This window comes from Schistocerca piceifrons, chromosome 8 (assembly GCF_021461385.2).
Source record: "Schistocerca piceifrons isolate TAMUIC-IGC-003096 chromosome 8, iqSchPice1.1, whole genome shotgun sequence".
NCBI lineage: Eukaryota > Metazoa > Arthropoda > Insecta > Orthoptera > Acrididae > Schistocerca > Schistocerca piceifrons.
Genome location: NC_060145.1, coordinates 208,706,096 through 208,733,816, shown reverse-complemented (window position 1 = coordinate 208,733,816; position 27,721 = coordinate 208,706,096). Strand labels below are relative to the sequence as shown.

At 38.2% G+C, this 27,721-nt stretch overlaps 1 protein-coding gene across 1 annotated transcript in view; it reads right to left on the bottom strand.

Moving 5' to 3' along the window:
* The window catches only part of LOC124712215 (peripheral-type benzodiazepine receptor-associated protein 1-like), a 388,653-nt gene that overhangs the window by 62,678 nt on the left and 298,254 nt on the right, over positions 1-27,721 (bottom strand). Inside the window, exons 6-7 of the mRNA XM_047242510.1 lie at positions 21,682-21,822; positions 10,783-11,310 (exon numbers count right to left, since the gene is read on the bottom strand). Of these exons, the coding sequence (XP_047098466.1) occupies positions 10,783-11,310; positions 21,682-21,822 (669 nt within the window). The remainder of the gene's footprint in view (positions 1-10,782; positions 11,311-21,681; positions 21,823-27,721) is intronic.

The window sequence follows — 27,721 nt, the reverse complement described above, 5'->3', positions numbered from 1 at the left end:
ATCAGATTTGAAGTGAAATTTTCAAACAGGTAATAGCTACTTTAAGGGTACACCTTGAAATGACACTCATCTCTATTTACCAGAGGCTTAGGGGCATGGCTTCCACTGATAACAAATCTTATGAGGCCCTCTGAAGACTCAGTTCCTTCAGCCTAGCCATCCTACATTACATCTACATCAGGTCTGTGTCTCAAGCAGAACTTGGGAAATGCCATATTAGATTTCATCCTATTTGGTGGGTTTTATATTATAATATATGGCCTATGAATATCCACTACTTCAAAGCACCAACACACTAAAGAAGCTCTCATAGACCTGTCATTATTGATATGGTTTTTGTAGGAAAATGGTGGGAAATGTCATATTGGTGCTCAAAAATTTTCAGATTTTGTTGTTTTCAAATTATATCTGCATATAATTGCATATGCTTCTATGGCCACAGTCAGTCGACATGTAAGTTTTCTGTGTGTACTACCACGTCAAGTTGTATGAAAATACTGATGAAGAAACTCAACGTTTCAGACACGGTTGCAGCGGCCTTCTTCTGCATCTACTGGTGTGTGTTATGAGAGTATGCCATTTCAAGACAATGACTCATTGAAGACAATGAAATGCCAAAGTGTACAGCGGTCTTGTGGATAGAGATATGTACTTACAATGGGCATAAGACATTCTTCGCATCCTCCTTTCCTCATTTTTTTTCCTCCCACTTTTGTGTATTCTGAAACATTCTGGGATTTTATTATTAATTTAATAGAAGTATGTTCTGTAACATTAGATGTTATGTAGCTATAAGAGCTCTCTCTTGCAGGAGTGTGTATTTCATTGTGTAAACATGGGGTTCAATACCATGATTGGTTCCACTGAGTTATGGAAACTATCCATGTGACTGCTGAGCAAGTAATGCTTTCAGAAGGTTCAAAGCCAACTAATGGGAGACAGAGATAGGTCATGTGGGGTGTGCAAGTTGGTAAGTGAGACAGTGGCTGTAGCAAAGGATTTCTCTCTTGTCTACAGCCTTCCTGCCCTAGAGATGAGTTCACCCGCTCCTCCCACTGACGGTGACTGGAAGTGGGATCACTACCATCAGGTCCACAAGACTTGTTCCTGACTAGTCACTAGGAGGAGATAATACACATAATGAAGTGTTAACTGTGCCCAGTGGTACCTTGCCACAGTTTAAACGGCCACCTCTGCTGGATGTGTGCATGGTGTGCTTGCACATAAGTTTGCATTCTGAGCACACCTGTGAGAGCAGTCAACCGGGATGGCTAACTAACGCTGCCAAGTGTGCTATCAGCAATGCACCACTGCTGTTCAAGCCAAGCAGAGGCAAGCTGCTGCCGTTGCTGGACCACAATGGGCTACATCACTCTGACAGACAGCGCACCACCCCAGGCTGACTCCAGTAAAGTCGCTGCCGACACAGCCATCGTGCTGCTGCTGAGACCAATGCCGCCTTCACTGATGCCAATGCCTCCACCACCTCCAATGCCACTACCACCTCTGCATGATGCAAGTGTTGCAGCATTGCATTCTGCTACTTAATAACTTCGGCAATCTTCTGCTGAGGGATCTTTTCATTATCTAGAATAGAGCAAGGACTCTTTTTGTGTACATCTGCTTGGAATCAGACCCAGTTATGTAACTATAGCTGATTTATGTCCTTGTCAACCAGTGGAAAGAACTCAACTGGCCACGGATGAGCCTGATTGCATTACTTTACTGCTACAGCAGATAAGCCCACTGGCATTTGAAAAAATAGAGTTAAAGGAATGGCTTAATGTGATAACTCATGAAGGTGTATCCAGAGCAGCAACTCCGGGCCCTTCAAGAGCCCCAAAGGTTGAAACTGGAAAACTAGTACCAAATATAGCCTGTAAATTTCCAGCTTTTGTACCTTCTTTTTCTGGAAAGCCAGATGAAAATGTAACAACAATTTTTTCAAATGTCAGAGACATGGGACGTACCTGCACATGATCAGACCATTTTTTGTTAAATGTCACCAAACTGAAGCTTTCAGATGATGCATGATCTTATTTTGAGTCAGTAGACGCATTTCGAAAGCACACGGTTTTGAATTCTTGGCAATGGGGTTAGTAGGGAGCTACTCCAACAAACGCTGGATTAGCTGTTGCCACGATGGTTTTCCACCCTTAGACAGAAAAGCAGGAAGGGTTTTTAAGCATTTTCCAGCAGAATTAGGGCAGCATCTTGTGGCTCATGCACCCTAGGAGGAGATAATACACATAATGAAGTGTTAACTGAAGAAGCTGAAGTGAGAGCAATCAATGTACTCATATGTGGAACCAATCCACAAATAGGGAGTAATGTAAAGGTAGCCCCCCACACTTCCTTGCATGGAGCAGTCAGACTTGGTCTATTACATCAGGAAGCAGGAAGATTTGTATTCGACCTGCCTCACACCAGCTAAGTGCAACACGTGTTCATTACTAACATGAACTATCAAAGATGCAGGAAGCCCAACCATACAGCTCACTACTGCTGGGATCCCTGTTGTAGGAAATGCCATACTGCCAGACACAAACAGGATCCTTGCCCACAAAGTGGTCAAATTTCCCCAAGAGAAATGTGCCAGCAGGTAACAAAAAAATTAACAGTCAAACAAGAGTACTAATACACAGGGAAATGAGTGTGGAGCAGGTTCTGCTACCAACCCTCAGCCCAAATGAAATATATGTACCCTATAAAGAGGGGAGAGCCCACTTAGGTCGCAAATTTAGTTTTAGAGGGAAAACTGTTCAGAGGGAAGCCTGTCAAAATTCTTGTGACTACCAGAGCTCAGTTTAGTTTTTTTTCTTTCTTTTTCTCATAATGACAGGCACGTGCTAAGACTGCCACATTACAATATAAGTGGACTTGGGGGACGAGATAATCATTCCTGTAGGCAGCTGTGCAATAGACTTGCACACTGAAGGAAAAAAGTATATCTTTTATATGGAAGTAGTAAAGAAACACAGATGTGACTTTGATGTTATCTTAGGGAATGATTTCCTAACACATTATCAGGCTATGACAGATTCTAAAACACACATATTCAATTCAGTGATTCCATACATTGTTTGAGCAGTGAGGGTGTGTCACAATCGTGAGGAACTTGTGAATGGGGGACCACCTCGCAAGCCCCAACTGAGCCACGTATATGGGCACTGAAAACTACCACAGCTGTAAAATTCAGCAGTGGAATGGGAAGAGTTCTCTGGATCGATATCAAAGACTGGGAAGCACAGAGATCAGACTTTCTGTTCGATCTGCTCACCCAGAATGATTTTCTCAACAGGTTGCAGGTGCATGTTAAAAGAGATTTGAGTGAACCCAATATTAAAGGGAACAAGTTTCAAGTAGCTAGATGTGTTGACAATTTTCGTCAATGGGATACAAAATACCACATGATACAATCTTGGCCAGTGATGGGGAGGTTATAGAAACTGAAGTAGCAAAGCCAAAACAGATTAAAAAGAAAGATCAGTTAATGAAGAAGTTCGCACACTTGCCTGAATCAAAGCAACACATTTTTCACCCAGTTTTAGAGGAATATACATGGTTGTTTGAGGAAAGGCAGTATTTGCCAGCTACTGCCCTCATACAGCGCAAAAATCCCATGGGAGATGCAAGACCAATTGCACAGAAAGGATATTCAATACCATACCATCTACAGTCTGTTGTTGAAGATACATATTGTTCAACAGCATTGGCTGTGGAGATAATTCAATCCTCTGCAAGTCCGTGCTCAAGTCCTCTTGTTGCTGTGCACAAAGAATCAATCAATGGGGAAAGAACCTATCATCTGTGTGTCAACAAGAGGGCAGTAAACAAGGTTACCACACCTGATACCTATCCACTTCATGTATCGATGAGACCTTAAACAGATTAGGAAACTGGAAATACTTTACCACCCTTGACATGCATTTTGGATATCGTATCATAAGATTCTGACCGAAAACTATTTTTTTGGTTCTATCTGGACTGCATGTATTCTTAGACATGTTTTTTGGTCTAACAAATGTGCCTGCCACTTTTCAAAGATTTACCTAGCCAAGATATTAAGAAATGTATTCTTAACGCCAAAATGCAAATTTAAGTTTAAAGTTAGAAAATTGTTCTTTTCCATAGTCATAGGTTCAGTACCTGGGAGATGTCTTTAGTTCAGAAGGAGTTAAGCAGATCCGAGGCTAACTGAGGCAGTGGATAATTTCACAGTGTCATAAAAATTAAAAAATTACAATCTTTTCTTAGCTTAGCCAATTATTTTTATCAATTTGAATAAGATTATGCTATAACAGCAAAACCACGGACAAGTCTATTCAAGAAAGTTACAGTGTTTGAATGGACAGAGGAGAGTGAGGCAGGGAGTAAAAAAATTTAAAACAATTTGACTAGTTCACCTCTATCAGTACACCCAGACTTTCAACGGATGCATTGGATTACTTGGTTGGGGCCGTTTTGAGCCAGCAAACTGATGGTGAGGTAAGACCAATAGGTTATACCTCCAGGCAAATAAATTCTGAAGAAATTAACTACAGCACTACTGAGAAAGAATTGTTAGTTCTCATCTTTGGCATAAATTACTTTATATGCTGCTTTTATGGATGCCATTTCACTGTGGTTACAGACTAAGCCACACTAGTTTGTATGGAAATACTGATGTGCTTAGCAGAAAAAGTAAGACTTATGCAAACAGCTGATGTCTCCCTAGAAGAACTGAAAGAATTACAAGAGAGATATTGAATGCCATCAGGATGCATCACTCTCTGATTTTGTTGTAGAAGACAGTATAGTACGTTGCAAAACCCCATTGGGTAACAGAGAAGTATTACCAAAAGAATGAAAACAATGAATAATAGCACAGTGTCATAACATTTTACAGGCCTGTCATAATGGGCAACAAGCTAAAAATGCAAGAGTAGCCTCAAATTACTGGCAGAGAGGTCGACAAATAAACGTTACGAAGTACATAAAAATTGTCTGCCTTGTGCACAAAGAGCACGCCTCCATCAGGAACTAAATTCCTTTGAAAACATTAACAGTAGCACCAAAACCATTTCAAATTGTGGCCTTGGATATCTGTGGCCCATTTCCACAAAGCACCAAGAATAATAAATATATATTGTCAATTACTGATCACTTTTCTGATACTTAATTTTGATACCACTTGCAGATATGACCACTGAAACTGTTGCTTGCGCCTTTTTCAATCACTTGGTACTGCCTTTAAAAAGTCCCAATGCAATACTCACTGACCAAGGATCAAGTTTCATGTTGGAACTGTTTGCACAAGTTTGCAAAATGTTATGAATCAAAGAATGGTGAACTACACCCTTTTGCCCTAAAGCCAATGGGTCCTTGGAGCAAGTGCACAACACTACTGTGTGAATGTTATCATATTATGCACCAAAAACACAATTAGATTGGGACAGATATGTAGCATTCGTCACTTCTGTGTACAAAGAGCCACGTCCATCAGGCAACAGGATACTCCCCATATGAAACCATTTATGGGAGACTCATGAATCCATCTCTTGAATTGACAAAATGGGTCTGGCATCAATGTAGGCAAAGTGAAAAACGTAGCCTACCGTCTCAAACAACATAAGTTTAAGCATAGTAATTATAAAGCCACATAAAAACAATTGGAACATAGCAAACAAAGGCACTATGCTTCCTGAATACAAGCCTGGTGATTTGGTATTGCTTCAGAGTCCTGTGGTGAAGAAAGGGTGAGCCAAGTTCACTCTTCCTTATGAGGGCCCTTACCCACTCTTACAGGTAACTTCTCTGTAAATGTTGAAATAAGGTTATCCAATCATACTATCATAACACATTCTGACTGGCTAAAGCCATATCAAGGATGAACTGCATCGTCTCAATTAGCTCTGCCTGCCTCTCCTTCCAAAACAACTACATCATGCAAAAATGCCACAACAATAAAGCCAAAGAAAAAGAAGGATCGGCTGATGCCAATAACATCAATGTTATTGCTGAATGAAGTTTGATGGAAGTTTTATTTATGCAACATACTGGGAGGATGAAGACCATTTCCAAGGAAACGTACTGCTGCCCCCTGTACAGAGTATGAATTTGCTTGCGCTTTTCATGTTTATGACAATATGTGTTTGTATTTGTGTCAGACAAAAGACCTCTAGAAAAAGATGTAAGATGTCATAAAAGGTCTCTCAAATGCTTACCAATAAACATCAGTCAGGAATACATACTCACAACTCACATCTTAACATTAAATAATTCAAAGACTACAAATTACACTCCATTAGAGGATCTATCAGAAACTACCTCTTGTGCTACAACTTGAACACTTTTGGAGAATAACTGCTTAATTTTATTGAGGCATCCATCCTACAGGAGGAACCCACATTGAATTGCATATTTGATATTGTGCTACATTTTAGTCTAATGTTCATTCTCAGTTAATTGCTACATAAAAAAAAGAGGTTGAAGCTACCTGAGCAAGGAAATAACACTGTTATACTGTAATTACACATAACCTGCAACACATATGAGTTTATGAATACTTCATTGTATCCTGATTTTATGAATGAGCCAAGACCTATACACTTGAGTGAAACATCTGTACATCATAACACCACTATTTTACACTTTGTTTGAAAACTTTACGTACACTGTAGCTCTACCTGATAGAGTCAGCTACAAACGTATTCAGCAAGTGATTTATATTGCCATGAGAAAGCTTTTAAGGATATTTATGTATGATATAAAACAGCCAAGCTCAATGCTTATAACCACAGATTACACATTTATTCAGGTTACTTGATACAGAAGTGAAATAATTCATATGATCCCTTGAGTTCTTCATCACATTAATGCTTTACTCACCCCTGTGCCTACTTATGAAAAACAACTAAAACAATAAGAAATTTGTCAAGGTTAAGTTTACTGCTGCCAGCCTGGAGAGAGCAGAACTATGAATGTGTCACTATAAGTCATCAAACTGTACCATCACATACAGGTTACTCATTAACTGCTTTTTAGTCCATCTCCATAAGAATATGGGTAAAAATAAGAGTTGAATGGTTCCACCGCCACTATGCATGATGTTTTAAACAGTACCAGATTGTACAAGCATGTGACTCTGTGATGTCAAACAGCAAAAGGGCTGCCGTTAATACACATGACCTTTCTTTAGGTTAAGATATGAAATCTATTTCTAGTAATTTGTCCAGTTCTGCTGCAGGTCTAATCAGACCAGATTTATAAACAGAAAACTTGAATCTGTTAACTTTAAATATCATGTGTTTACTAACTGTTATGAGTTATGTAAAGTTTCTGTAATTCATGTCTTTTGCAATCATGCCTTTAATAGGAAATTGATGTATTTCTAATGATAGTCATTATTACTCTCCTGCCCCCCCCCCCCCCCCAAAAAAAAAAAAAAACCATGAACTATTTGAATCCACACTGATGTGACTCCCGTCCATGAGTGCCATACAAGCATTGACACAGAGACCTTATCACAATGTCCATGTAACCATGCACTGGCTTAGCTACAGACCAGCTAATTGCCTCTACCATGCTCACAGCCACACCTGGCTGACAACTGGCTACTGCAGCAACTCTGAAAACATCACACATTTGGAAGTAACATTGTAAACAAGCCACTACAAGAACTAATACTTGTGAACATGATTTATTGCAATACTGAAACATTGTACCTCCTGCCCCTAGCATGTTTTTAACATTTGATTTACACTCTCTATTAGGATAAGTCCCCTTTTCTTAAAACATTAAATGTTAACTAACTTTCGCGAAACCTCTTCAATAGTTATACATTTCTTGATTATCAAAGTTTATTAATGACACATAACCAGGTCTTTCAGAAGGGTGGTGGAGATTGTACAGCCCAAAGTGGTGTTAAGGCTAAAGGAAAGCATTATTATTATTATTATTATTATTATTATTATTATTATTATTATTATTATTATTACTTTTTTTAAGTTACATAAGGAGCTCCACAGCACTGGGGTTGAATCCCACACTCAGCTCAGCTGAGTTAGGGACAGTAACCACAGAGTGGCTGAGCAAGTAGTGCTTTCAGAAGATTCAAAGCCAAGCAAAGGGAGAGCAAAGATCAGTTATGTGGATTATGCAGGACAGCCAGTGAGAGAGTGGCCAAAGCAGTTGATTGCTGTCTTGCCCATCAGCCCTCCTACCTTACAGATGAATCCTCCTGCCCCTCCCATTCAGAGCAAAATGCTCTCCACCACAATGTGTGGTGGCGTATACAGTCATAGCAGATGACAGACCAATTGTACTCTGTAGAATAGAAGGAGAAAAAATCTCCATTTTTTGGCAATCCCCTTTTCATTCCATATGCTAGAGTGAACAGGATCAGTCCTAGATGCTGACTTACGCTCCTCAACCCATCCTGACACTACAGTTGTATAAAATGGCGGGTAATGTGATGTGTCGGGTAATAATGCTACCTATAGATTTTATCTTGGAGTTGTCTTTTGGTGTTATTTAGAAGCTGATTATAAGATGGAAAGAGTATACAGTATATAAACATTTAACTAGAGTGTGATAATGTGCCCCCAGACCCCACACCCCAACTAATACTCTAACTGTGATGACAGACTGATCTGTAGTGTAACCCAAAGTCTGGGTTAGTTCCAATTGACAATTGTTGTAATCTTTACCACTTGGTAGCTAGTGATACATTACTACATATGGCAGAGAAATAGGAAGTTGTCGAAAAGTTCTTTTAAGACTACCAACTACTAACTTAGGTGTTTTTTCTTATATCTCCCTGTTTGTTCTACTCAAATAAGGATAAGTGCTAATCAAAAAATTTATATGCTCAGTCTGTTTTATTCAAATTGTTATTTCCTGCTTCTTGGGAAAACTAATAAAATAACACTTAAAATCCTATATTCTACAATAATAATTATATATATATATATATATATATATATATATATATATATATATATATATATATATATATATATATATATATATATATATATATATATTTTTTTTGACAAACAGCATTACACATGGTTCTTTTTACAGCATTCAGAGTGCAACTAAGCAAATTTGCATGTTTACAGAAATTTGTAGGAAGGAGATGGCAAAATTGCAAAGAGAAAAATGATGGGGCATTCTGTACTAAATTTTAAAGAATATTACAAAGAAGTGATCAAACTTCGGACTTGCTTGGAAATAATTGTTTTTTCTTGTTTCACATACCAACATAATTGACAAATGTGGAAACCTATGTGATTGATGTACCGAGGAAAAACACATGTGCATTTCAATTATAGAAAAACCACAAGAGAGAACTTAACCATATATTTCAAAGTGAGGGTGTTCATACAGCAAAGCTGTAATGACAGACAGTGCTTGTGTTATTTCACTGCTTGCAGACTGTGTCATAAAATGTAATTACGTTATTGGTTATTGATTAATTTGAAGCTTTGCAATCAACAAGATTCAACAGTAAGCCAAAGAAGACATATACTAAAGCTTGCACACAAGCATATTACAATATGAAAGCAATAAAATGATCATTACTCATAATCTGCAACTTAAATGATAAATCAATATTATACTGAATTAAACAATTGGAAATTACACTCCAATGGGTAATATTTACCCTTATCATCTTTTTAGAATAGCTAACAGGGGGAGCATAACAGATTTTCTATAAGAGAGATCAAATAATCATACAGATCAAAATTAAAAATTGTGGTAAGGTGCTATCAGGTTTATTTTAACCTTAAAACTTCCATAACCATTTTTAATTTTTTTCCATTTTCATTGTCATTTTGTTCTTGTTTATCCACTCACTAATCACACACAAGAGTAACTTTTCTCCATAATTTTAAGCTTCTTTTGCTACAATTTTTTATAAAGGTATCACAGAATATGTTAGCATTATCTTCTAACAGCTATTCAATATGCAGTATATGGTCCCTGCAAGTTTAGACACTATCTCTGAAGATCTTCTTTTTTAACGTTATTATTCTCTTACTTTTCTGTTTAATTTAGTATTCAATCATACTGTAGCAAGGAAAGTCTTTCCTTATGACTTGTGTATTTTGTGTTACAGAAATAAATTCTACAGTTGTTAAAAAAAAACATTTTATTCCTGATTAACGACACTAACTTTTAATTGAAAAGTAAATGTTCAACTTCTATGACCACAAAAATAATAAATAAAAATAAGTTACAAGTAGAAAATGTCCAGATCAATAAAATTGAAACTTATCAATAACGTAGTTGGCCATTAATACATACTTTCACACTATTCTATCCCTAGTAATTTTTGTGACTACTATTTATCTTTTTTTGGGCATAGAAATTGTAGGAGGAAGTGAAACAAAGCAAATATAATGAAGTGAAGCCTTGTGGTATATTGCAGTACAGTTTCTTGCAGCTACTTACAGAAAGATACAACAGCATGCGATGTGGGTTTACTTCCACAATATTGGAATATTTGGAGGTAATATATACACAAATTATCAAATGATCAGCATGCAAACAGCCTCAGCACTGTCAGTGTTTTAAAGGCTTTACATCTAACAAGTTTACTTAGGTGAGGCCTGTGTTACTGCAGTGACAACCTGGAAGACAGTGCTCTCATCTTCACAGCCATTGTAAAAAGCAAACTTAGAAAACTGTCTTTATGGCCTTCCAGTGCACATCTCCAGGAAAACCATACAGCAGCACACTGAATGTACCATTCGAGCCACTGCTTTTTATGGGCAAAAACAAATTCATACTCACCTATGGTGGATCGTGTCTTGTCTAGTTCAGCAAGAATCCGATTATCCTGTTCAATCTTGGCCATGATGCGGTCAATTTCTGAGGAGGTGGCTGTCCCAGGTTGTTGCTGCTGAGGCGAGGGGTGTGATGTGTGATGGCCCAAAGATGGGCCGGACCCAGCTTGTGCGTGTGTGCCCGATCCTGGAGCGTCGGCTGCAGCCGTCAGAGGGAGAGGCAGGGATGAGGGAGGAAGGGGACCACGACAATTAGCACCACTTCTACTGAACGCCGCCAGATCCGACATCGAAGGAGCCTTCCATAGCTGGCCTGAGCCAGCAGTAGGGGGCAACATCTGCGACTGCATGCGGTAGCCAGTAGAGCTGCAGCTATCTACAAAGCCTGCTGGCACTGGAGCTGGATTTCCGTGCTCACCGGGCGGGACGGCGTAGCGGTACCCCCCAGCAGTAGCAGTGAAGCCTGATGGAGGGTAGGAGGAAGGGAGGCTGTTCGCCTGCTGAATGCCGCTAGGGAAGCCTGCTACTCCACAACCTATAAATAACATGAGGACCGTGGCAAAGGTTTGGGACAGGCATGTGAAGGGGGCAGGCAGTGAATGAGGGTAAGGACAGGTGTTGAGATATGAATTAGCTCCAGCAAATAAACAAATGAGAAAATATGACTGATGATGAGGTGTGACATTACAAAACTGTTCATGCAAAAAAGGCATGCAAAACACAATTAGGATGGATATCAGAGACATAATAACGAGTTTCCAAAAAAGATATTTCTCAGAGCATCTTAGTAATGAATTTAAAATTATTTTACAATTACTTTGCACATAACAAAGAATATTACCACAGACAAGACTGTGATAATAAAAAGGAAATATTGAATTATTACTGCTGCACTATGTGATATCTTCAGTTTGAGACAAGATTCAAATAATGATACTTAATTCTTTGGTAAAAATCCATTCTACTTGAACATTAATACTCTCTTTTTCACTCTTGATAAACTGTAACTGTGCTATATAATTAAAAAAACTACATTAGCATTACAAAATTGCATTGATTAACCCAGTGCTATCAAATTTCGCAATATGTGTTAGCACTTTCTACATATACTGATACTGTACTTCCTTTTACAATGAACAGTCATGTTATTCACATCTGAGAAGAGGGCAGTTAAGTGTAGTAGTCCACACATTTCTTTCTTTCTCTAATTATTGATCTTTATTCTTTGAAAGTCTGTCATTATGCTCTGGGCATGAAAAAAATTGCACTCAGATATGATAAGAAACTAAAAGTGCTTCTACTGTGCTGCATTCTCAGGCAAAATGCAACACAAAGGTGACAAAAAATAAAGAGAAAAAAAGCATGCATGTCTATTATTTGCATGCAAGGGCAGAGACAAATGTTACCCCTCAGTACACTGTAACAGTTGGACAGTGAATTGAAAATAATAGCTGGAATCCTGATAAACACTGTAAGAAGTTATTACAGACACATAACATACAAAAAGTAAATTCTAAACAGGTGCAACTTACGGACTGACATTCTGAAAGAAAAAACACGGGAATAATAGTACATTTGGTGCACCAAACACATTAAAATTTCAATCAACACACATAATAAACTGCAATGGGGAAACAGGATTTGGTAACTGCAGCTGAGGAACACATACAATTTCCATTTCACATATGAAGCCAAATAAAATATTTATCAACAACGAAAATATTTACTTCCACACTTGATACATCTAGTTTTTTCCCACAAAGAAAATACAGAAAGCAGAGCAAAAATACTTGTATTTCATGGCCATGAAATCTGCAATTGCAGAATCTACATAACTAATTCAGATCCTGAAATGGGACTTACCATTTCAATGAAAAAAGATGATTATTTACATCTGGGTCTAGTGTCTGCTTACCCACATGAGTCGTGACTAATTGTTTTAGATCAATCGGATGATAATTGCTGAGTATATTTACCAAGATGAAATAACTGAATGTCAAAACTACAGATAAAATTCTTCTTATGTCCTTAAGATACAACAAATAAAAGTAAACATATGCACATTCCATGTCCCTGCATGAATTTTTTGCATACTTCTTAACATTCATAGGTATGCCAATATTGGATTGTGACTCATCACTGTAGTAGTCTGAAGTAGTGTGAAGTGCAATAACAACAAAACAGGATTTTCTAAATTAAAAATTATTTAAATAAATAAAACAGTCCAATAAACGAATACAGGTAGCAGCACATAACTGATAGAATGTATAGAGAAATTTCAACTTTTTAAGTTGGAAATAAAAAAAAACCAAATACAGGTAATATACCTACTTGTAAACAAACAGCTATGGTGTTAGAAAAAATGTAACAAAAACCTCATTCACTGGGAGCTAAGACAGGGTTGCAAAAATAATAAGTCAGGAAAAGAGTAATTATTAAAATCTTAGGTTATAAATTATGCTCATCTACAAGAAAAAGTTTACAGTAACTGTGGAATGCCTTATGAGTCACACAAAAAATGACTTTTAAATGGCACCATTTAGTTGAAAGCTCTGAGGGCATGTGATCAGCATGTGAACTGGTCTTGTTGATCCCATGCTCAAAGATGTAGAAACACTCAGGTTCTGGACTAAGACAAGTCTGAGGATAGCTCTCCTGAGGCTTAGTGCTATTCTGATGTCTCAAACTCTTCATTCAAGCATTGGAAGTTTACTGTAGCAGGGGTAGCATTCTCAGTTTCTACTATCACACTGGGTGCTGGGCCATTGCAGTTCAATGTCAGGTGAAATAATATTGGGAAACATGGATTCAGGGAACTTATCCAATGGTGTCAGCCTATGAGACATGCACAACTATTTCTATGCTCACACTTTGTTACAAATAATTTGGCTAAACAAACAGTGAAATGTATCTTGGACACCAAAATGCTTACAGATACTTTTATTTAGGGCAATGTACTTTTAACTGAAGTTAGGTTTGTGAAGTTAACAAAGGAGCTAAATAACATCAAATGGCACATAATAAGGTTATTGAAAGATATCCATGGAACTCATTCAAGTCTATGTTCAAATCTGCTAAAATTAAGATGAGGTATAGAACATATCTACAAATGGTTACAGAAGTTGTTAAATTACAGTACATCCCACTTAAAGATGATAACACAGAGATTTAAACTGAAAGGAGAGCAAAAATGTATGATGATTCTTCAGTGGGAAACTTCGGTATGATATCAGAAGTGACAGAGGTCGAATATTAATAAAAATTGTCATAAAAAAGTATGTTTGTCCTTAACACATTCATCTCAGAGAAAACTAAAAGGAAATGGTCTTAGCAAGAACCAAATGGAATTAAAGATCAAATTGTCTACACTGTATAAATAATACAAAAACTGTACAGAATATGATGATCTTGAATCACTTTAGGATTAATGTGATTACAGACCTTTAAGACCACAATGGTCAAATAATCCCAAGTCCCAGTTTTGATCCCAGTGACAATTTAGATTTTCAATAAAAATCATCAGCAGTGGCAGTTCAAGATTTCTGATATTAGGACTCACTGTCTTTCTGCCAACAGCCTTATCAAGACCATGGAGGACTGATAAGAGGTTCAGAGGATCTTCAGGATGAAAGGATTTCAATGATTAGATTTGGTGATGACATTGTGATCATCAGTAAAGGTAAAAAAAAATTACAGGAGCTGCTGATGCAATGAACAGTCTAATGAGCAGGTAATATGGAGTGAGAGTAAACCAAATAATCACAAAAGTAATGAGAAGAGGCAGAAATGAGATTAGCAATAAACTTAACATCAAAACTGAGGGCCACATAGTAGACGAATCATAGGAATTCTGTTGCCGTGGAAGCAAAATAGCACATGAAGAATGAAGCAAGAACGATATAAGAAGTAGATTATTATATGACAAGAGAGCATTCCTCATTATAAAAATATGTATTTGAATAAAAAACGGGATGAAATTTCAGAGGATGTATGTATCAAGCACACCACTGTATGGACGTGTGCCATCGACAGTGGCAAAAGGGTTTGAGATGTGAAGTTAAAGAACAGTATTGAAACTTAAGTGGACTGATAAGAAAAGAAATGTGGAAATTCTCTATAGAATTCATGAGTGAAGGAATATATGAGAACAATGATAATAAGAGAATGACATAACTTATGTTAAGACATCAAGGCATAACTTTAATAAAAGGTAAAAAAGTATCTTTAAAAAATGAGGTTCAGACAAAAGGTAAAGTCTGTGGCACAAGCCTGTTACTGGATTATTTGCTGACTGTAAGTAGACAGCAGTCTTTCTATCCTCTACGGCACTAGGAGAGTGAGGTGTGGAGGGCTTCTCACTCCAACTGCCTTTAACCCCTAGGGAAGATCTCCAGAACTCATTTGATAATGAGCAGAGTGGACCTGGGGCCATCCTGGATGGACTGGAATGAGGAACACCCCCTGCACCTATTTAGAATGGAACCACCATAGACAAATTGGAAAATTATTTTACAAAAGCACTAAGTAAATCCATAAACAATGTTCTAGGTAAGAAGAAGAATAAAATGAAAAGAAAATGATTATTGGAACATAACAGAATATGCTGGAGCAAACAAAATTAATGTGCAATATCTTTAAGAGGACATGAGAAGATAAAATGAATACAACGTACTCCTGATTATTTGTGTGTGGATTATCTCATTTCTGGTTTGCAGTTTATCTGTGCCTCCTTTTTTTTTTATAGGATGGACAGCGGGAGAGGGGGGAGGCAGAGAGCAATATTTTTCTCTAGCAAACAGCGATAAACAACCAGCCAAGAGACAGTAAATGCCATTTCCATTGTGTAGATGCTGCATGACAACAAAGTCATGGAACAGCTAGCCTGTTCCAAGTAAATGGAACACAAACTCAGTTTTCTGATGTTAATTGGCATGTAAGTGTCAACAAACCAAGTTAAAAGAAATTTATAAAAGAGATGACAGGGAAATGAAAGAAACATATGGTAAAATTGAAACAAAAAAATATGTGCTGAAAAAGCTAAATTTTTTCATGAACCTCTAGGGTTAGATGGAGAATTTAGCACCTCATCTGTATGGCTACCTGGATTCAAACAATGTTGTGGGATTTGCGAAATTATTGTGCCTGGAGAGCACCTTGGTTCAAATTTGCAGCAGCTGATATTTTCCAAGAATAGTTCCAGAAATTTGTGGAAGAAGAGAATTTCACACCATATGAAATTGTATTGGAAATGTCTACCAACCGGGGGGGGGGGGGGGGGGATTCAATGCAATGATATCGCAGCTAAGTGTTTCCCTGTAAATGAAAAAGGGGTGTGGATGGAAAGTGAAATTTTCCAAAAGTGGTTCCACACACGTTTATTACCATAAGTTCAGTGGTTTCCACAAGAGAAAAGATTTCCACAGAAGGCTCATAATGCCGTTTCACATCCTGATAAGAGCATTCTCATATGTGATCATGGTCTAATCACAACTAAGCAACTACATCAAAATGTAACTGCCATTATACCACCAATGGACCAAACTGTAACTGCATCAGTAAAACAACATTACCGGGCTGGTCTACTTACAACACAAGTCCATGAGGATGATTTGGTGGCATTGTGAAAGAAGTTGCCAATTCTAGATGCCATATGCAAGACTTTTGATGCCTGGCAGGTAGTCAAGCTACACACACTAGTTTCATCATGGAGGAAATTTCTTCCAGATATTCTTCGGATTTGCTAGCATCAGGAACAGCAAGCTCCTTGATGTATTTATGAGATCCAAGATAGCAGGAAGGACAGCATCAGTCATAATATTTAATCTGTTTATTGCAGATCAATTTCAGCTACTGTGTAGCTGCCTTCAGTGCAATTATATTGAAGTCATGATGACTCTTTGTAAATAAAATCATACATGATACCACATTGCCATTACAGGTTATCTGTAATGACAGTATGGTAGCATGTGCAATTTTGTTTACAAATAGTCATCATGACTTGGATATAATTGCACTGAAGATAGCTACACCGTAGCTGAAATGGATCTTCAATAAACAGATTAAAAATTTACAGCCAACACTGCCCTTTCTCCTATCTTGGATCTTGCAGTTAATAGAAGAAAGTGATTTTCAAGGTTTCAGTGATGAAGAAATAACAACTACACAAATAATGCATCTGGCAACAACTTTAAATTATTTTGAAGATGCTTATGAATAAAACTCGAACCAGTCACTGAAGGCTAATGCATGTGACGCCAAAATAGTGAGTGCTGCTTCACAACAAAACAAAGGAGAGTACAGCGAATGTGAAAGTGGGAATGAAGACAGTTACCTTGACAGTCATTGTACCACACTGCATTGTGTTGATACTCTTCTAGATTACATGCGCGAGAGAGGGTTTCAGTACAATGACATTACTGCTGCAAGAAAAATTCAAAATGCTACACAAGAAATGTTAACTCTTTTTCAGGAGCAGACCACTATCAGAGACTGTTTTAAGAAAAAAACAAGTCTGTAGTACCCAGGCATAGAACTTGGATAAACTTTCAAACAACAAATATATGTTTGAAAATATATAGAATACTTGTGTTTTTCCATTTTCCGTGCGTCTTCTTCTCCAAATTTCCCTGAACAATTGGGAATATACTGTATTTGATAAGACAAACTACTGTAAAAAGTAATACCGAGTGTATCAAAATGAATACTGGGATTTTAAGACTTTGTAGCATTTATTACATTCAAATTATAACTTGGAAATAATATATCAAATGAAGAGTGACTCAAACACTTTTGTTTTTATAACAGTACACATGTAATGTTTTCTGCGTCTTCTGATAGAAGGTGCTAATAGCAAAGATGGCAGCTAGTGAACAAAGTTTTTTGTGTTTTACACTTTGCAAGGACTGAACCTGTTGTTACAATGCAATATGCATTCTGTATTAAGTTCCACTAACATAACATCCATGGATGGTATAATCAGTTTAAAGACACAAACGGTCAAAGACACAAACTGTCTTTGCAAAGAAAAGACTAGAGGATGACCAAGAGTGGCTGAAGAACATGTTGAACAAGTCAGACAATCTTTCACACATAGCCGCAAGAAATCATTTCGGTAGGCTAGTCATGAATTACCAGTTTCAGTGACGTGTGGAGACTCAAAGAGAACACTTACAACTATACCCTTATCATTTGCAATTGTTAAAAGCTCTAAACCATACAGACCATAGTTTATGTGCCAATTTTGCAAACAATATGTTGCATGGTTTACTTGCCAACTTTGCAAACAAAATGTTGGTGCATGACAATAAAGACTTTCTGGATCATATTGTCTTCGGTGATGAATTGACATCTCACCTACACGGAAATGTAAACATACATAATGTGAACATCTTGGATCAGCAAATACCCACGATATGGTGTAATTGCAATGAAACTCTCCTAAACTGAATATTTTTAGTGCTGTATCCTGGTGGAAAGGATATGGGCCTAACTTTCTGATGAAGTAAGTGTAACTGGTGCTTCTCACCTTGATGTGCCAGAACTATGACTTTCTTCTTAACTGGAAAAAGCTGAACCACTCATCTATCAACTCAATATGTGCCTTGTGACCAACAGTGCTCATATTGAACACTTGTAAGAAAAAACTTTTTGAGTTGCTCTTTCAGTTGGTGTATTATTTATAACTGCAAGTTGAAAGTAATAAATACTAAGAAATCTTAAAATGCCAATATTCATCTTGAAACACCCAATAGTATTCAGACAGCAAGCAATAACAGAGGCAAAATTAATGCCATATGCGGTGCATAAAGCCATTTGAAATATGAAGAAAGGAAAAGCACCTGGAGATGGCCATGTGTCGGTGGAAACGATTAAAGCTGGATGGAAAGTAACCCATGATGAACTTGGTAAATTATTTATGGAATGTTTGCAGAAGTAGACAGTTCCTCAAGAGTCAAACAAGACAGAAGACAAATAACATAGAAGAAATTACAGAACAATCAGTCTATGAAGTGACTTTTGACATGTGGCTGTGGTAAAGTGTATTGAGACAGAAAAGGAAGTACAATAAAAGAGTTATTAAAAAGCAGGAACACCACATGTGGTTAAAACAGAGTGTTAAATCTGCTGTGAAATCAAGGCCAAGAAGTGGATCAGGAAGCCTCTTCTGTGGCACAACAATAATATTTTGATAAAAATTTCCCTTCTCTGGCTCTGTCTGTTTTGCTTTCTAAGCAATGACAAAGGCCCACCAATAGTAGTTAGAAGAACTTCACTCAGCAACTCTAATCTTCAGAATAAGTGTAGGAAAACTCCATTTTTATAAGTGTACATGAAGATTAGGGTGACCAAGATCTGATCACAGTTTCAAGGGAGATGACCAAATCCAACCACATTTTAAAGAAGGTTTAAGTCACAATGAACTTCTACTGCACAGTTACATCGCATTTCCTTGGAACAGATAACAAAGGAGATACAAAAAACCTGTCATACTTTGTTTTTACATCTTCATTTTCACTTCAAGAGCAATGATGAAAATTTATTCATTTTGAAGCAAATGAATACACAAGTGAACATTGAACAGTATAGTAGGTCTGATTACTGAAAAAAGACTGCACAAATTGGAACATGTTGTGCTGATCAGTCTCTGTTTCCTATTGCTGTCAACTTAAGCAATCTATTAGCACTTTCTCTTTCAAAGTATTGCAAAATGTTATGTTATGTGAGTCAATTGAGAAATAAATAACATAATGAGTGTATTTAAACATAAACATCTGCATAATCCTCTTTTGCAAGTCTTTGTTAATTCCATTTGTTATTTATACCACGGCTGCTAATTGATACAAGATGAGCACATCTATGGGTTGCCAGTACTGACTGAGAAACAAATAAATATTTCCCCCTCTCAAGGTCCCTCCAACCTGTATGCTATGTCATTCTTTCTCTGCTCCATGCACTAGCTTGAGCCAAACCACCTCCTTTCCATAGAAGCACGAACAGAAAAAAAGACTGTATGTTGAGAATAGTATAGATTATTATACAAACACTTTTCAGGACCTGTTATTCAGTGAATTTGACTGTCAATATTACTTTGCTGGATTAATATGAGGGTTGCCCAGAAAGTAATGCACCACATTTTTTTTCGTCAACAATTCTTCATTGAATATAATGAAAACTACACACACAAATGGTGTTTTATCCACACACCCTATTTTTCCACATAATCTCCATCCCATTCTATGGCCTTCCTCCAGCACAAAACAAGGGCGTGTATAACCTGCCAGTACCAAACCTTATTCTAGTGGCATAGTCAGTGCTTCACTGTGTGAATCACTTCCTCGCTGTCCTCAAAATGTCTTCCATAAGTGGCATCCTTTAATGGCCGAAACAAGTGGAAGTCCGAGGGGGCTAGGTCAAGGCTGGAGGGTGGATAGAGTAACACTGTCCAACCCTGTTTTACGATGTGTTTTGCAATCGTCAGACTTGTGTGGGGCTGAGCGTTATCTGCAAAGTTGCCATAAGTGCATATTGAGTTTTGTTAATGTGTTCACATACGTTTCTGGATTAATTGTACTGCCTCTTGGCATCACATCAACGAGAATCACACATTTGCAGTCCCAGAACATGGTGATCATGACCTTAACAGCAGAGGCAGTTGGATCAAAATGGTGTCACAATCCGGGACAAGAAGGCCTCCTCCTCAGCTTCAAAATGTTGCAACAAGTCAAGACAAATGTTTCTTCTGTGCGATTTTTGACCCACTGTTAGACAGCATGGGTCCCATCTTGCACACACTTTCGAATATCCAAGAGTCTGGATAATTGCACCCACCCTTCCTTTGCTGATTGACAGATGTAGAACCAACTGCCGAGTTGTAATGCATCTGTCCGCATGAATGACAACATCAGCTCACTGCAACATGTCAGGTATGACAGCCATAGTTGGTCTCCCTGACCACTACAAATCATGGAGCTTTGCCAAACCACTTTATGATGACTCACCCTCTGTGTCCAGTGAATAACTGTACTTCCATAGACTTCGCACAAGCGTTTGTGAATATTCCCCACAGTTTCTTTCACTGCAGTGAGAAATTCAATGAGAGCATATTGTTTTAATGTACATCACCAACAGATGCCATTTTGCAACTGTCCTGCAGCTACGGTATCTGTCAGAAGTGACGGAAACTTGGCACACTCTCTCAGGAGACTTCAAATAATACATATGTAACATTTCTAATCCGTAAAATTGTTTTCAGCTGAGAAAAAAATGCAGTGCATTACTTTCTGGACAACCCTGGTATTTTTAACAGTCAACACTGACAAAATATGTGCGATAAACAGATGGTCATTAAAGGAAGTAAGAGGATTTTAAAAAATTGTTACAATACAGGAGATACTCAGAAATATGGGAGAGTTGATCAGCCTGTGTGACACTGGCTTCTAATAGTGTTCAGCTAACTGGGAACACCAGAAGATCCTGAAGAAGATCTCAATAAAGGGGTCAAAATGTTAATTGTTTGAGTCTAGTAATGTATCACATGTAAAAAACTGGAAGGCACAGAGCATACATCATTTCTTAACATTTGGAACAAATGTAGCCATTTATCCCTTCAAACCCCACAACTTTTTTCTTGAATTCCTATCAAAGCTGTTAATGTTGGATGGTCTTCTCCAAAAAATTAAAAATTATGTACAATGTTCACTGTCTTTCTGTTTTTCAATGTCTTATTATTTGTTTCAGGTTCTCTCTTCAGAGGGGTGTCTTACAGAAATCTGAGACACACTGAGATAAATTAAGGTAGTTCAGTTTCAATTTAATTAAGCACTATCATGGCCATGACTTCATTGTTTCCACAGAGCAAACACTTGTACACATGAAAATACAATACAGAAGCAAGATGTCTGCATACCAGGTTGACTAGATGGGCGCCCATGTGGCAATACTCGTGAGGTGGTTTGGTGCATGTCACCAAGGTTGTCAAGTGCAGATGATGTCATGACTGCTGGGCGATTTGGACCTGCACTCCCACCGCCATCAACCCTTGCAGAGTCTGAAATTATTTTAAATAAAAGACTATCAGCTTTTCAAATGAATGATGTACACAGTGAATAAAATGATCTGGTAATTTACATAATCAAAAACTAAAATTAAAAGATAAACATAACAAATATAAATGTATTACCAAATAAAATAAATTGGACAATGGACTTAACACATTGGCTATCTTCAAAATACAAACAGAAAATAACTGTCATGGTAGAATATATGATAGAACTTTGAATATAGTGCACAGCATTTTTAACATATTAATGACATTAATGATGGACAAAAAATGTTAACATACCAGACCTGACAACTGAACCAGTGACAAATGTTGCACAGCAGACTGGAAAACTAATATACAAGCATGCTTAATTTTGTACCTTCTGCTATTTCTAAAGCTTACCCATCAATAAAACAAGAGGAGGGTAAAGAAAGCATATAGGTAAGATGTACAGGACTGACAGTGCAATAAGAAATGCGACAAAATTTCAAAAATGTTGTCAATAATGAACTGTGAATGAAAAGATTTGGTTTGGGGCCTCTGCTGTTTCTAAAGCATATTTTGTGGACCATTCTCCAAGAGAAAGTCTGTTTTTAGCTTTCTTGCCTTCTTTAAATGGGCTTAATGGGAAGTTGCTTTTACAGGTAGCTTCTTTTACTTATCACCAAACCCAATATAATCTAAAATACTTATACAGAATTTGTAGATTTGTAATGTTGGCTGGAATATACCCTGGAATTTTGAACTAGAGGGGATAGAATACATGGATGCCAGATTCCAGCCACAAGTGTCAAAGGACATAAAAAGGAAGAAATAATTAAGAAGGCAATGAGATAGGACTGTAGCCAATCATGATATTATTCAGTCTGTACACTGAGCAAGCAGTAAAGGTATCTAATAATAGATCTGGAAAGAAAATTTCAGTTCAGGGAGAAGAAATAAAACCTTGTAGGTTTACCGATGACATTTTAATTCACTAAGAGATAGCAGAGAACTTGGGAGACAAGTTGAATGGCATAAATGTTGTCTTGAATAGAGATTATATGATGAACATCAACAAATGTAAAGCAAGGGCAATGGAATGCACATGAATTAAATCAGATGGGGCTGGGAAATTAGGTTAGGAAATAAGACACGAAATGTAGTAGATATGTTTTACTATTTGGGTTGCAAAATAACTGATGATGGCAGACTCACAAAGGATATAAAATCAAGACTGACAGTAGCAAGGAAAGTTATGTACCTTCACTTATAACACACACAATTTGCAAATGAGTGCTTGGGCTATTCTGTGACCTGTATTACTGTTGTCCAGTCAATGTATTCCATACTACACACAACCTGTACTTCATTGTATCTTACATGTTGCTCTACAAAGTACTGTGTTCCATAAATCACATTTGTTCTTGCTAAAGCAAACTTGGCAGCCAGTGAGGATTATGTTTTCTCCGTGTGTTAGTGTCAGTGCTAAGCCATACAACAAACATCTCGATGGAAGAAATACTCCGACATAATATTGCCCAGCAGCAAGCTTTCATGGAACAACAGCAGGCTCTCACCGCCACTCTCAATCAAGTGGCATCTATGAGTTCGTAGGTTACTCTCCTGTCAATGCAACCATTGCCCTTTTTAGCATATGATGAATCAGCTGAAGATTGGGACGGCAACATTTCCAGGTTTTTCAGGTGGGTAATGGAAAACTAAATAGGGTTTTCTTTCTTCCCTCACTTTCCCTGTGCATTTACCAGTTGCTGTGCTAACTTGTGCCTTTGCAAGAACTGGGCAGCTTATCATTTGATGAAATATGCAAGCTTCTCTCAACCTATTACTGTGACAGAACACGTTATTGTGATGCATGTAGAATTATACCATTGTCAGAAATGCCCAAACCAATCTTAGAAAGCCTGGGCTGCAGAATTGAGCCATCATTGTAAATTTGCCACTAGTGCCCATCATGAATCCTACACTGATCACATGGTATGTGATGTTATTATCGGCCTGGCCCCAGACAGGAAAGTCTGTGAAAAAGCACTTCAATGTGAGAATTCAATACGTAGGAATGTGCTCAATATAGCGCAGTCCTTTGATGTGTCATGGGCCACAGGCAATCAGATTGTTGTGTGGGGTGAGGTATCGGAAGATTCTCCATCAATCCTTGTTAGGCACACTGCATGTGCTCAGGATGATGGAAAAGCTGTTGCAGCAGTACAACCTTCAACTCACTGTCGCAAAGGGCAGTGTTGGTTATGCAGCTACAAGCCGTGTGCTGACGCCCGCCCTTCCACCCCTTTCATTTTGCCCATACTGCTTCATCCAACACGAGCATGCTGCATGCCCTAAGCATTGGGCTGTTTGCACAAAGAAGGACAACATTGCATTGGTGTGTAACTCCTCTTCACACGTGGAGACACAGAAGTACCCATGGATAGAAAACAAATTGTTTACTGATTTGTGTGTGTTTAATAACCCACTAAGAATGCGAGTGTACAGAAGTGCCCAGAGTGACTTTAGTAAATGTATAAAAATACGTGGACATGGGCTCCCATCCACTCGTACATGTTTCAAGGACATTGATTAGCTACAATAAACAGCAGATTCCCATCTTAGGTCCATTCTTCACTCGTGTCTTGCTAATTTGTTATTCACTCTCTCACCTTTCTTGTGTATCATTCTCATATCGCAGTTATGTTTGGATTACATGTGTTTAATGCTGTTGGTTTCTCCATTGCCGATGGGGTACATTTAGTGTCAAATCAAGTTCCGTATCAGCAACTGGATTTTCTCTGCTCTGAGTTATCATCTATTTTCCCCTGGGCTTGGTTGTGCTACCAGTTTTCAAGCCCACATTATGATGAAAAGAATCTGCCCACCTATTTTTTTTTTTCAGGAGCAGCAGGTTCCCTGTCAAGGCCAAATTAGATCATCTGATGTCACTCGATGTCATTCGGCTTATTTCTGCCAGTGAATGGGCTACACCACTGGCCATCATTAAGAAGCCAATGGGCAAGCTTTGCCTCTGCAGTGACTCCGGTGTCACAATTACTGTGCATTCCGTGACAGATACATACCCTTTGCCCCACCCTGATGGGTTGCTCGCAATATTATCAAGCGGCCACTGCTTTTCCAAGATTGATTTGTCAGAACCATATCTCCAGCTCCCCTTAGATGGGGTCACTACACACCTTCTCGTTGTATATAAATCTTTTTATCCATACAAATATCAAGCATCTCTTTTGGTGTCACTAGCGCTCCCACAATTTTTCAGCATTTCTTTAGAACAGCTGATAGCCACTGTGCCTGGCTTTTCTCAGTTACCTCGATGATATCGTTTTTTCAGTTTCTTCCACTGAAAACCACCTTAAAAATCTCATTTTGTTGTTTTCTGTTTTGCAGTCTGTGGGTCTCTAGTACAATCCTGCCAAATCTCAATTTTACAACTGACCATTGAGTACCTAGGTTTTGGAGGTTTCTTGCACATTGGTCAAGTCATTGCATCACCATTTTTAATGCAACTGACATTTTGACATCGCTGACCTCTGTTATGGAACAGTCAGTGTTTCTAGGTAAAGTTGCGAACTACCACAAATTTTTACCAGGCGCATCCACTAATGCACAGTGCCTTAATGTGCTTTTACGTAAAAACATGCCTTTTTTCGGTCCCCAGCTTTTGATGGAGTGTTTGCTTTGCTTAAATCTAAGCTTCAAATTGTCCTGTTGTAGTGCTTCAAGAATTTCTGCGTAAATTCTAGAACCACTCATCCTTCTACCGTCTTGAACACACAATATTTTAAACATAAGTTGGAGAGTGGAAGCTTATCTACTGCGCCACCTGTCTCTGTGTGCAGGTTCGAAGTTTGTTATGAGAAGACTGTAAGCGTAGCAGTCCACTGATGATGACAAATGTTTGCCGCTAGCACCACAGATGCTGTATGAAAGAACACAGTGTAATTATATGCAATTCTTTGCTGTGTTAGTGAATCTGATTATTGTAAAAAGACAAATGAACAATTGATTATAGACTTTTAACTTACTTCATGTCTCAGCCCTGTATGAGACAAGACGTTTGTGGTGTCCATAAATCATTTGGTTGTTAGACTAACATTATTATAAATATGTTTAATAGAGTCTAATGTTTGATGAGTAAGTTGACTTGCAGAAGTTGTTGACTATGAAACTTGAAAATATATCGTAATTGAACTGAAAGTATTCTGCAAGTACCCAATCATTTCAAGAGTAGAGAAATAGTCAAATAAATTCCTACAACCAGCAATAGTCTTCAGAGAAGACACTTTTGGGAGATCAACATAGCTGATTATCCAGAGAAGAGGATGGGCTACAAACATCATGTAAGTTAACTGATGAGAGTGAGGTGTGAATTGTGAATGCAATCCAGTTTCGTACCACTTCTCGTGTCGTCAAAATGTTAGACTGTGTCTGCCTATTTTTCAGCCAGGTCAGCATCTCATATTGGCTACAGATACCTCTCAGCACAGTTTTGGCATGGTATTGGCACACAAATATGCAGACGGGTCTGAATGACCCATTGCTTATGCTTCTAAGGCTTTAACTCCCACTCAGCAGCAGTATTCTCAGATTGAAAAGATAGCTTTCGTGATTGTGTTTGCTCTCAAGAAATTTCATGTCTTCTTGTATGATTCTAAGATCCATTTCATCACAGATCACAAGCCATTGGTTGCTCTTTTTAACATTTCATCTTCCCTGTTGAACCAGGCAACACATTGCTTGCAGCTGTGGACACTCTCCTCACCTGTTACCATTATCAGATCCATTAACGACCAATGTCACAACACGCCAATGCCAATGCCTTATCTCACCTTTCGATTGGGCAAGACCTGTTGTTTGATCAGGACGAGTTGGTTTGTTTCTATTTGTACACTGGGCACTAGAATGCATTCGATGGTTTTCCCATCACTAGTGTCACAACAGCACTGGCCATTGCTATGGATCCCGTACTTAGTCGGATCCCCTCTTTTGTGCATCAAGGTCGGCCAGAAGAACCCCTGGTCCATGCCTTGGATCCCTTGCATAATTACTTCTACCTCCAGCAATGCCTTTCTGTGTTTGATGGGATTCTTTTGGTAGCTATGGAGGCCACTGCTCCCCATGTTGTGATTCCTGCTTCCTTATGCCACAATGAAGTGAGGTTTCTGCATGTTCGTCATTGGCGGACCTCTCACACCAAAGCTTCCAAAGCTTTAACCCACCATCATGTGTACTGGTCGTGCATAGATGAGGACATTACGCAGAGTATTGCCACTTACACTCAATGTGTTCAGCAACAGGCAGCCCTGTGGGCATCTTTTTTGCCCTGGCCAATGCCACAGCACCTGTGGGAGTGTCTACATGTTGATTTTACTGGCCCATTGCTAAATCAGTATTTGCTTATGGTAGTGGATGCCTGTTACAAGTTTTCCCACATGGGGCATTGCCCATCCATATACATGGTACCCACTATTTTGACAATGTCTAAGATTTTTGCTGTTGAGGAACTTCTGTATACCACAGTTACTGATAATGGCCTCCAGTTTATTTCTCGAGAATTAGAATCTTTTTGTCAGGCTAGTGGCATTTGCCATCTCTCAGCTCCATTGTTTCATCCTCAGTCTAACAGTGAGGCTAGACACATGTTTGGGATGTTTAAAACTCAAATGCAGAAGTATGTGTCCAACAGGTCCCCTAAAGCTGCTTTAGACCATTTTTAGAGTTCATACTATTTTATTCTGGTGGGGGACAAGAGCCCTAGCGAGCTGCTATATGGATGCTAACCACAGACTCTCCTTCACCTGCTGCACCTGATGCTACAACCACTTGCACTGTCAGCTCCAAAAGGAGCTTAAATGTGCCAACATTTAAGTGACCAAATATCCTCACATCACACTACTAA